The 12,794-nt window shown below is 42.9% G+C and overlaps 1 protein-coding gene across 4 annotated transcripts in view; it reads right to left on the bottom strand.

Annotated features, from left to right (window-relative positions):
• The window catches only part of LOC110530648 (disks large homolog 5), a 102,457-nt gene extending 100,132 nt beyond the window's left edge, over positions 1 to 2,325 (bottom strand). For all 4 annotated transcript variants that reach the window (XM_090242433.1, XM_090242440.1, XM_090242429.1 and 1 more), the window contains exon 1: positions 1,533 to 2,325. In XM_090242433.1, the coding sequence (XP_090098559.1) occupies positions 1,533 to 1,833 (301 nt within the window). In that variant the 5' untranslated portion in view covers positions 1,834 to 2,325. The remainder of the gene's footprint in view (positions 1 to 1,532) is intronic.
• Positions 2,326 to 12,794: the final 10,469 nt, after the last annotated feature.

The following is a 12,794-nucleotide window of genomic DNA, read 5'->3' on the forward strand; positions in this document are numbered from 1 at the left end:
TTTGGCAGGATGTCCCACAGACCTCATCTATGGCGTTGTGTGGGCGAGCGGTTAGCTGATGTCAACGTTGTGAACAGAGTTCCCCATGTTGGCGATGGGGTTATGGTATGGGCAGGCATAAGCTACAGACAAAGAACACAAACACATTTTACCCAGGGCAATTTGAATGCACAGAGATACCGTGACGAGGAACTCAGGCCCATTGTTGTGCATTCATCTACTTCCATCACCTCATGTTTCAGCATGATAATGCACTGCCCCAAAATGTCCCAGTTCTTCCATGGCCTGCATTGTCACCAGACATGTCACCCATTGAGCATGTTTGGGATGCTCTGGATTGAAGTGTATGACATGTTCCAGTTCCGGCCAAAATCCATGAAGAAGTAAATTCATTAGGCCCTAATCCTCATAACAGAGCAGTGGGACAACATTCCACAGGTCACAATCAACAGCCTGATCAACTCTATGTGAAGAAGATGTGTCACACTGCATGAGGAAAAACAATGGTCAAACCAGATAATGATACTGGTTCTGATCCATGCCTCTACTTTTTTTTTAAAGGTATATGTGACCTACAGATGCATATCTGTATTCCCAGTCATGTGAAATCCATAGATTCGGGCAAAATGAATTTACTTCCTCATATGAGCTGTAACTCAGTAAAATCAATTAATTTGTTGCATGTTGCCCTCTTTGTTCAGTATAGTTTGATGGGGGGAAAAAAAGCATACCTACATACAGTGAAACTGCCCCATCTGTATCCTATACATTGTAGAATATGCCCACTTTGAAGGCGGCTATGATATGTGCATTGCAACTGTAATGAAGATATGTTGTTACCTATATATGGGTGGTCCCTGAAGTGTTATTCTGGAATACATATTTCATGCTCCTCATTCAAAAGGAGGAATGGCAAGTGTGTTCATTTAGCATCCACTGCTTAGCCAAACAGTAGCAGAGTCCACATGGACTATAATAAATAGCGCTAAGAGTTTGGTTATAGAGCCTGTGGCCTCTATGTCTCTGCTGGTGATCATTTGCTTACTTGAAGGTAAAATGTTGCTGTGGAATGAACAATGTGATGATGAAACAGAACCAAACTTTGGTAACAACCTAAAATGTTAACAAAGTTCCATTCTTTTCAGCATCACATTTTACATTCCACAGCAATATTTCACCTTCAAAAAAGTTCCATCCTGAAAGAAACCACAAGGGCCACACAAGGACCTGGAGTTCTGGTATTATGGCTTTGAATATGGCTTTGAATGCTGCACATCAACACCCCTAATGTCAACATGAGAATGACATAGCTAGTCAATGATCCATAGGATCATTAGGGTTGGAAGGAAACAGTTTTATCTTATGTAGAATAGCTTTTAGAAGTATTGCACAGCAGACCACCCGGTAAGTGCACATTGAGACTTAGGTATAGGTAGCACTTCAATATCTCTAATGTTGTGTGGAGGAATGTAGCAATTATGCTTCATACGTTTTGATGTGCAAAAGTGTTGCATGCGTGCGTGGTATCTTACCAGACGAATGGTCAACGGGTCCACCGCCGTTAGTAAAGAGTGCAGAATACAGCTCAGGGTACGTCTTCTCCAAGGCCACACACAGTTCGAGGAAATGGTCGCTTTCCTTGTTCACAAGCATCTTCAAAAGCTGGTCCACTTTCTCCGCGCTGGAAGAGCAGTTTTGGTCCAGTTCGAAGCGGTCGAGCTGGCTTATAGTACCGGAGAGTATCAGCAACTCTATCAGCCGGTCTGCGTCAGTTATTGAGTCCAGCAAGTTTTGGTGGCATTGGTCTAACAACTCTTTGTGCTTTGGCTCCATTGCCGTTCGCTTTAGTTCGGTAGCTAACTAGCTAACGTTAGCAGACTGGTTAGCTAACGTATCCTTGGCTTTATTTCTCCAAAATGACCCCCCCTGCCCGATAAGCGAACAAGGAACTAACTTCCTAATTGTCACTTGTATGAATTCAGCAGAACAGCCATGACACCGAATGGCATGGGACAGTAATTTTTTATAACAAATAGGAAAAGGCACCCGAAGCCATATTTGTTGCCTACTGTTGACTGCACTAAACAGCCATACATTTTCCCAGGTTACTTACGTTTGGCAACTTCATCCATTTTTGCGTTATTCCGACAAAAACCCTGCCTTAACACATGAGCTTTTTCCAAAGAGTCATTTATTTCATGCACTAAACCAACTCAAGTGCTAGGAAAACTACCGTAACTCTCTCGCGGTTCCCCAGCTATACTGTATCCTGCGCAATGTCTGGGCTGTTCAGCAGCTGCTGCGTGCTGTCAATCAAATTCCCATACAATGCCATGTAAAGTAAAACGGGGCGGGCCTTACCCCAAGACACACCTGATTTTTCAATGGGCGTACGTTCTGAAAACCTAGGCGGAAAAGATGAGAATGGATTAAAAAAAATGCATACAAATGTTGCTGTGATACATACATTGTTGCATAAATACATTGTAGAAGAGGCAGTAATGACAACCAACTCAGCAAACATTGTTGTAGCCAATTAAAACATTTTTGGTATCCAACATATATCAATTTTGGTGAGATGAAGAGGAGATTTTCACTGTACTTGACATTCAAACTTAAAATTGAATCTGAAGAGATGTTTTATTATGTTTATATGAATATAAATTAATATGTTTAGATTAATTAAAATCGTTGAATATATTAATTCATATGGTTTTGTTGTGAAAAAATGTTTAATTACATGGCAATATACACAGCGCACAAAACATTAGGAACACCTGCTCTTTCTATGACATAGACGAACCAGGGGAATCCAGGTGAAAGCTATGATCCCTTATTGATGTCACCTGTTACATACACTTCAATCAGTGTAGATGTAGGGGAGGAGACAGGTTAAAAATATATTTTTAAGTCTTGAGACATATGGATTGTGGATGTGTGCCATTCAGAGGGTGAATGGGCAAGACAAAATATTTAAGTGCCTTTGAACTGGGTATGGTAGTAGGTGCCAGGCGCACCGGTTTGAGTGTGTCAAGAATTGCAACGCTGCTGGGTTTTTCGTGCTCAACAGTTTCACGTGCGTATCAAGAATGGTCCACCACCCAAAGGACATCCAGCCAACTTGACACAACTGTGGGAAGCATTGGAGTCAACATGGGCCAGTATCCGTGTGGAATGTTTTTGACACCTTGTAGAGTCCATGCACCAACAAATTGAGGCTGTTCTGAGGGCAAAAGGGGTGCAATCAACATTAGGAAGGTGTTTCTAATGTTTTGTCAACATATGATGTTGATACATGTGATACTGAATGAACCATTCTTACCAGTGTGCCAACTGTACTGAGACATTTCTCAGTCTCTGACACATTGCGGTGCAGCCAAAATTAATTGAAGGGAGGCAGCAACCAAGAAGATGAATAATGCCATCACTAACACAGAGAGTCTGCTGCCTTCATACAGACTTGAAATCATTGGCCACTAATGGATCACTCGTCACTTTATTAATATTGCCACTTTAATAATGATCTTTACATGTCTTGCATTACTCATCCCATATGTATATATTATATTTTAAACCATCTATAGCACCTTGCCTATGCCGCTTAGTCATTGCTCATCCATATATTTATATTACACAATATTGTTCCATCCCTTTACTTAGATTTGTGTGTATAAGGTAATTGTTGTGGAATTGTTAGATGACTTGTTGATATTGCTGCACTGTCAGAACTAGAAGCACAAGCATTTCGCTACACTCGCAATAACATCTGCTAACCATGTGTATGTGACCAATCAAATTTGATTTGATTTTTTATTTTATTTGATTTTTATTTCACCTTTATTTAACCTGGTAAGCTAGTTGAGAACAAGTTCTCATTTGCAACTGCGACCTGGCCAAGATAAAGCATAGCAGTTCGACACATACAACAACACAGAGTTACACATGGAATGAACAAAACATACAGTCAATAATACAATAGGAAAAAAAAGAAAACAAAGTCAAAATACAGTGAGTGCAAATAAGGGAGTTAAGGCAATAAATAGGCCATGGTGGCGAAGTAATTACAATATGGCAATTAAACACTGGAATGGTAGATGTGCAAAAGATGGTGGTGCAAGTAGAGATACTGTGGTGCAAAAGGAGCAAAATAAATAAATACAGTATGGGAATGAGGTAGATAGATGGGCTGTATACAGATGGGCTATGAACAGGTGCAGTGATCTGTGAGCTGCTCTGACAGCTGGTTCTTAAAGCTAGTGAGGGAGATGGCAATCTCTAGCTTCAGTGATTTTTGCAGTTTGTTCCAGTCAGTGGCAGCAGAGAACTGGAAGGAAAGGCGACCAAATGAGGAATTGGCTTTGGGGGTGACCAGTGAGATATACCTGCTGGAGCGTGTGCTACGAGTGGGTGCTGCTATGGTGACCAGCGAGCTGAGATAGGGCGGGGCTTTACCTAGCAGAGACTTGTAGATAACCTGTAGCCAGTGGGTTTGGCGACGAGTATGAAGCGAGGGCCAGCCAACGAGAGCGTACAGGTCGCAGTGGTGGGTAGTATATGGGGCTTTGATGACAAAACGGATGACACTGTGATAGACTACATCCAGTTTTTGTTAACTTGGCTTTCGAAGACCTTAGAGATGCAGGGTAGGATAGATATAGGTCTGTAGCAATTTGGGTCTAGAGTGTCACCCCTTTTGAAGAGGGGGATGACCGCGGCAGCTTTCCAATCTTTGGGAATCTCAGACGATATGAAAGAGAGGTTGGACAGGCTAGTAATAGGGGTTGCAACAATTTCGGCAGATAATTTTAGAAAGAGAGGGTCCAGATTGTCTAGCCCGGCTGATTTGTAGGGGTCCAGATTTTGCAGCTCTTTCACAACATAAGCTATCTGGATATAGGTGAAGGAGAAATGGTGGGGACTTGGGCGGGTTGCTGTGGAGGGTGCAGGGCAGTTGACCAGGGTAGGGGTAGCCAAGTGGAAAGCATGGCCAGACGCAGAGAAATGCTTATTGAAATTCTCAATTATAGTGGATTTATCGGTGGTGACAGTGTTTCCTAGCCTCAGAGCAGTGGGCAGCTGGGAGGAGGTGCTCTTATTCTCCATGGACTTTACAGTGTCCCAGATCTTTTTTGAGTTAGTACTACAGGATGCAAATTTCTGTTTGAAAAAGCTTGCCTTAGCTTTTCTAACTGCCTGTGTATATTTGTTCCTAACTTCCCTGAAAAGTTGCATATCACTATTCGGGCTATTCGATGCTAATGCAGAATGCCACAGAATGTTTTTGTGCTGGTCAAGGGCAGACAGGTCTGGCGTGAACCAAGGACTATATCTATTCCTAGTTCTACATTTTTTGAGAGGGGCATGCTTATTTAAGATGGTGAGGAAGGCACTTTTAAAGAATAGCCAGGCATCATCTACTGACGGGATGAGGTCAATGTCATTCCAGCATAACCCGGCCAGGTCGATTAGAAAGGCCTGCTCGCAGAAGTGTTTCAGGGAGCGTTTGACAGTGATGAGGGGTGGTCGTTTGGTCGCAGACCCATTACGGATGCAGGCAATGAAGCAGTGATCGCTGAGATCTTCATTGAAAACAGCAGAGGTGTATTTGGAGGGCGAATTAGTTAGGATGACATCTATGAGGGTGCCCGTGTTTACTGATTTGGGGTTGTACCTGGTAGGTTCATTGATAATTTGTGTGAGATTGAGGGCATCAAGCTTAGTATGTAGGATGGCCGGGGTGTTAAGCATGTCCCAGTTTAGGTCACCTAGTAGCACGAGCTCAGAAGATAGATGGGGGGGCAATCAGTTCACATATGGTATCGAGGGCACAGCTGGGGGCAGAGGGAGGTCTATAGCAAGCGGCAACAGTGAGAGACTTGTTTCTGGAAAGGTGCATTTTTAGAAGTAGAAGCTCAAATTGTTTGGGTACAGACTTAGAAAGTAATACAGAACTCTGCAGGCTATCTTTGCAGTAGATTGCAACACCGCCCCCTTTGGCAGTTCTATCGCAGCGGAAAACGTTATGGTTAGCAATGGAGATTTCAGGGTTTTTGGTGGTTTTCTTAAGCCAGGATTCAGACACGGCTAAGACATCTGGGTTGGCAGAGTGTGCTAAAGCAGTGAGTAAAACAAACTTAGGGAGTAGGCTTCTAATGTTAACATGCATGAAACCAAGGCGTTTACGTTTACAGAAGTCAACAAATGAGAGCACCTGGGGAGTGGGAGTGGAGCTAGGCACTGCAGGACCTGGATTAACCTCCACATCACCAGAGGAACAGAGGAGAAGTAGGATAAGGGTACGGCTAAAGACTATACGAACTGTCCGTCTACCACGTTCAGAACAGAGAGTAAAAGGAGCAGGTTTCTGGGCCCGATAGCATAGATTCAAGGCATAGTGTACAGACAAAGGTAAGGTAGGATGTAAGTACATTGGAGGTAAACCTAGGCATTGAGTAATGAAGAGAGAGATATAGTCTCTAGAGATGTTTAAACCAGGTGATGTCATCGCATATGTAGGAGGTGGAACAACATGGTTGGTTAAGGCATATTGAGCAGGGCTAGAGGCTCTACAGTGAAATAAGACAGTAATCACTAACCAGGACAGTAATGTACAAGGCATATTGATATTAGAGAGAGGCATTGCGTAGCCAAGTGAACATATGGGTCCAGTGAGTGATTGGGCTGGCTGGGGACACGGCGATTCAGACAGTTAGCAGGCTAACAAGCTAACAGTTAGTAGGCCGGAGCTAAACAAGCTAGCAGCTAGTAGACCAGGGCAAGCTAGCAGTTAGCAGACCGGGTTAGCAAGCAAGCAGTTAGCATGGGCTAGCAGTTAGTAGACCAGGGCAAGCTCGCAGTTAGCAGACCGGGTTAGCAAGCAAGCAGTTAGCAAGGGCTAGCAGTTAGCAGACCGGGCAGGCAAGCTAGCAGTTAGCAGACCAGGGCCCGGCAGTTTAGCAGTTAGCAGACCGGGTTAGCAAGCAAGCAGATAGCAGGGGCTAGAAAGTTAGCCTTTGGGGGGACGTCGCAATGGGGGTAAGTCTGTTTTTGCCTCTTCGTGCGGTGACGTCGCTAGACCAGTCGTGGATTAGTAGGGTTCCAATTAGCTCTAGGTAGCTAGCAGGCCGATATTGTCTCCCAGGAGTTTGCTTCGGTGGTAGCACACGAGCCCTGGCCGGACTAGCTTCAAGCTAATTGGTGCATTGGGTGAGGCGGGTTGCAGGAGAGTATTTAGATGATGAGGTTTAGCAAAATATTTTAAAGGATATGCGACGAAAAAGATGTAAAACGATATATACAAGGGACACGACAGCACAAAGACGTCTGACTGCTACGCCATCTTGGATTCAACAATGGAAATCAGCTCAATGTAATTGAATAATCCATAGAATCTAACCACTTCCAGGAATATTGGAACGCACGAAACAAACAACAACACACTATTTCCAAATTATGTTACATTACAGCCTTATTCTAAAATTGAATACATTATTTTGTTTTCTTATCAATCTACACACAGTACCCCATAATGACAAAGCAAAAAACAGGTTTTTAGAAATGTTTGCATATTTGTAAAACCAAAATACAGAAATACCTTATTTAAATAAGTCTTCAGACGCTTTGCTATGAGACTCGAAATTGAGCTCAGGTGAATCCTGTTTCCATTGATCATCCTTGAGATGATTCTACAACATGATTGGAGTCCACCTGTGGTAAATTCAAATAATTAGACATAATTTGGAAAGGAAAACACCTGTCGATATAAGGTTGCACAATTGACAGTGCATGTCAGAGCAAAAACCAAGCCATGAGGTCGAAGGAATTGTCCGTAGAGCTCAGAGACAGGATTGTGTCGAGGCACGAATCTGGGGAACGGTGCCAAAAAATTGCTGCAGCATTGAAGGTCCACAAGAACACTGTGGCCTCCATTGATTAAATGGAAGAAGTATGGAACCACCAAGACTCTTCCTAGAGCTGGCCGCCGTCCAAACTGAGCAATCGGGGGAGAAGGGCCTTGGTCAAGGAGGTGACCAAGAACCCGATGGTCACTCTGAAAGAGCTCCAGAGTTCCTCTGTGGAGATTGGAGAACCTTCCAGAAGAACAACCATCTCTGCAGCTCTCCACCAATCAGGCCTTTATGGTAGAGTGGCCAGACAGAAGCCACTTGTCAGTAAAAGGCACATGACAGCCCGCTTGGAGTTTGCCAAAAGGCACCTAAAGACTCTCAGACCATGACAAACAAGATTCTCTGGTCTTTTAAAATATTTTTTTCCCCTTTTTCTCCCCAATTTCGTGGTCTCCAATTGGTAGTTACAGTCTTGTATCATCGCTGCAACTCCCGTACGGACTCGGGAGAGGTGAAGGTTGAGAGCCGTGCATCCTCTGAAACACAACCCAAACAAGCCGCACTGCTTCTTGACACAATGCCCACTACACCTGGCGACCGTGTTAGCGTGCACTGCGCCACTCGGGAGGCCCTTAAGATTCTCTGGTCTGATGAAACCAACATTGAACTAATTGTCCTGAATACCAAGCATCACATCTGGAGGAAACCTGGCAAGCATGGTGGTGACAGAATCATTCTGTGGGGATGTTTTTCAGCAGCAGGGACTAGGAGACTAGTCAGGATCGAGGGAAAGATGAGCGAAGCAAAGTACAGAGTGATCCTTAGTGAAAACCTGCTCCAGAGCACTCAAGACCTCAGACTGGGGCGAAGGTTCACCTTCCAACAGGACACCGACCCGAAGCACACAGCCAAGACAAGGCAGGAGTGGCTTCGGGACAAGTCTCTGAATGTCCTTGAGTGGCCCAGCCAGAGCCTGGACTTGAACCCAATCGAACATCTCTGGAGAGACCTGAAAATAGCTGTGCAGCGACGCTCCCCATCCAACCTGACAGAGCTTGAGAGGATCTACAGAGAAGAATGGGGGAAACTCCCGAAATACAGGTGTGCCAAACTTGTAGTGTCATACCCAAGAATATCCAAGGGTGAAATCGCTGCCAAAGGTCCTTTAACAAAGTACTGAGTAAAGAGTCTGAATACTTATGTAAATGTAATATTTACATTTTATAAATGAGCAAAAATGTCTAAAAACCTGTTTTTGCTTGGTCATTATGGTATTGTGTGTAGATTGATGAGGGGATCCATTTTAGAATAAGGCTGTAACGAAACAAAATGTGGAAAAAGTCCAGAGGTCTAAAAACATTCCGAATGCACTGTATCTATCCAAAATGGAGATTTAGGGATAAACCACTTCTCCAATTTCATTGAATGAACTACAGGACAAAATAGAAACCCTCCAACCTAAAAAGGCCTCGTACATTTCTTCAGTGAAAACAATGTACTGAGCTAAAGTCATATTGGCTTTTTACCAAATTACCGTATGACAGACCATGTATTCACCCTGCACACCCAAAATGACAAATAAACCTAAACAAAGGCAAAGTCTTCTTATGCTTTGTTGATTTCAAAAAATAGTTTTACTCAATTTGGCATGAGGGTCTGCTACACAAATAAATGGAAAGCAGTGTCAGGGAAAAACATTAGACATTAAAATGGGCAAAAAACACACATTTCTTTCCACAGAGCCATGGTGTGAGACAGGGATGCAGCTTAAGCCCCACTCTCCTCGAAATATACATATCAACGAATTGGCGGGGGCACTAGAATAGTCTGCAGCACCCGGTCTCACCCTACTAGAATCTGAAGTCAAATGTTTACTGTTTGCTGATGATCTGGTGCTTCTGTCACCAACCAAGGAGGGCCTACAGCAGCACCTAGATCTTCTGCTCAGATTCTGTCAGACCTGGGCCCTGACAATACATCTCAGAAAGACAAAAAATAATGGTGTTCCAAAAAAGGACTACAAATTTAATCGAGACACCGTTGCCCTAGAGCACACAAAAAACTATATAACACCACCAGTCAAAAGGTTGGACACACCTCCTCATTCAAGGGTTTTTCTTTATTTGTACTATTTTCTACATTGTAGAATAATAGGGAAGACATCAAAACTATGAAATAACACATATGGAATCATGTAGTAACCAAAAAAGTGTTAAACAAATCAAACTATATTTTATACTTGAGATTCTTCAAAGTAGCCACCCTTTGCCTTGATGACAGCTTTGCAAACTCTCAGGCTCTCAGGCTCAACCAGCTTCCCGAAGTAGTCACCTGGAATGCATTTCAGGTGACTATTTATATATTTGTGTATTGTTTATAGTAATGTATTCTTTATTTAATAAAAAATACTTTTGCCATCTCTTGACCGGTGTGTTGACTGGTGACTTCTCTTTTAGCTCGGTATTGCCTCTACTTGACAACAGCTCAGAGTGGAGATGTTTCATTTATTTACAGGGAGGGAGAGGTCCCCCCTACTGGTCCTCATGCTTCAATACAATTTCAATGTACGAATCACTACGGCTGCGTTTAGATGGGCAGCCCAATTCTGATATTCTTTCCACTAATTGGTCTTTTGACCAATCATATCAGATCTTTCACATCAGAGCTTTTTCAGAGCTGATCTGATTGGTCAAAAGACCAATTAGTGAAAAGAATATCAGAATTGAGCTTCCTGTCTAAAGGAACTATGGAGGCAATTAAGCCTGTCCAGAAACAACTCCTAGTCCCTACACTTGTGGAAATCTGAGAGGATTTGATAGCATTATGATAATAACTCCACCTTGTCCTCCGATTGGTTATGTGGGATTTTCACAATATTGCTTACACCTCCAATCCCTTCAGAACTACACAACTCACTCAATGCATTGCTTTAGCCTATCACAAGGCAATCAGAAAACACTTCACTTAGTGTGGCTTTCCGGCAAACTAGACGGTATGTTGCATATTGCTGCCTTTCACAGTTTGGAAAGTGCACAGCACATTTGTTCACAAAAAAAAGGGAAATGGGAAATAGGGAAAAAAGGAAATTGCACTGCCGTCTATACACACTGAGTGTACAAAACATTAAGAACACCTTTCTAATATGGCGCTGCACCACCCCCTTTGCCCTCAGAACAGCCTCAACACATCAGGGCATGGACTCCAAAAGTTACGTTCCGCAGGGATGCTGGCCCATGTTGACTCCAATGTTTCCCAACGTTTTTTCTAGTTGGCTGGATGTCCTTTGGGTTGTGGACCATTCTTGATACTCACGTGAAACTGTTGAGTGTGAAAAACCCAGCAGTGGTACAGTCCTTGACATACTCTAACTGGTGTGCCTGGCACCTACTACCATACCCCGTTCAAAGGCACATAAATATTCACCCTCTGAATGGCACAAATACACAATCCATGTTTCAATTGTCTCAAGGTGTAAAAATCCTTCTTTAGCCTGTCTCCTTCCATTCATCTACACTGATTGAAGTGCATTTAACCCACCTGTGACCAGTTTTATCATGAATTGATAGGGCTTCTCAGTTGTGTATACTCTGTGGCAGTGGGGAGCAGTGCGCATTGTTCTTTATAGCTTCACACAGTCGCGCATGAAGAAGAGGCAGCAGAGTTCCTCAACGTAGGTAGCGGGCGTATAAAGCCCGACCGGCAAAAACAGCTTTAACCCGGTTTGTTCTCCGGCAAATAAACCGTGTAAAACGGATACTATGCGCGTAGAGCTTCTGGCACCCGGGTCTGCTCACATCTCAGATATAGCCTTGCGGAAGCTCGGCATCTGCATGTGATGCCTGTTAATTAATATATATATATATTTAGATTCTATACAAATAGTTATTATAGGGAGACCATCCTTCATGGCAACTCCCTGTAGGCGAACGCGCACTTATCCTGCAGTTGCCTGTTGTTGTGCATGTGGCTGTTGTTGATGTTAAGGTAAATCGCATGTATTTCCTCTTGTTAATAAAATAAGTGACATCAATAAAGATTCATAGATTTTACCTGGATTCATCTGGTCAGTCTGTCATGGAAAAGTTTTGTAAACTCAGTGTATATGCAGACGGTGTAATTACAATGTAGTTACACATTTAGCCTTTTTATCAACAATTAATCCTGCCGGGGTCAAATGTTTGTTAGGGCGGTCTAAGGCACTGCATCTAAGCGCAAGAAGCGTTACTGTAGTCCCTGATTTGAATCCAGGCTGCATCACATCCGGCCGTGATTGGGAGTTCCATGGGGCGGCGCACAATTGGCCCAGCATCGTCCAGGTAAATATGATGTTTTTCTTAACTTACTAGCCTAGTTAAATAAAGTTTAATAAAAATGTTCTAAATAAAAATACAACCACAATCTGAGAAATGTTCTGAACTTCAAGACATTACTGCCCTCTGGCGGCCAGAATGAAGAACTGTCCTGAGCTACATTACTGCCCTCTAGGGGCTAGAATGAAAATAACATATATGACAGGTTGAGATATTGTTGGATATTGTATCTCGTAAACATTATTCTAATCAAAAATACACCAAATTAACATTGATTACATGACTATCTGAACTCCAGTCCCAGTGTCTTCTGTATTGGAACAGGGTTTATAGACCAGTGTGAAGAAAAGGGTAAAAGAGAAATTTAAGTTAGTTTTACTTCAAATGTATCATGTCCAGCATCACCCCAACATATGTGAAAACAGCACGTGTTTCCGATGACAACATCCGGTGTGTATCATGTGATTTCACTTAACTATGACCTTTAGTTACCTTTGCCTACTCACAGTTGGATAATAAAAATCAGCTGATGCACACCAGATGATGTCATCATAAACACTTATCTTCCTCTATCTTTTTGACTGCCAAACATGGAAACACACATTTCTTCGCATATGTTGATGTTGGGGTGTTGCTG

The sequence above is a fragment of the Oncorhynchus mykiss genome, chromosome 1, assembly GCF_057628025.1.
Source record: "Oncorhynchus mykiss isolate SJ-2025 chromosome 1, ASM5762802v1, whole genome shotgun sequence".
NCBI classification, from domain to species: domain Eukaryota; kingdom Metazoa; phylum Chordata; class Actinopteri; order Salmoniformes; family Salmonidae; genus Oncorhynchus; species Oncorhynchus mykiss.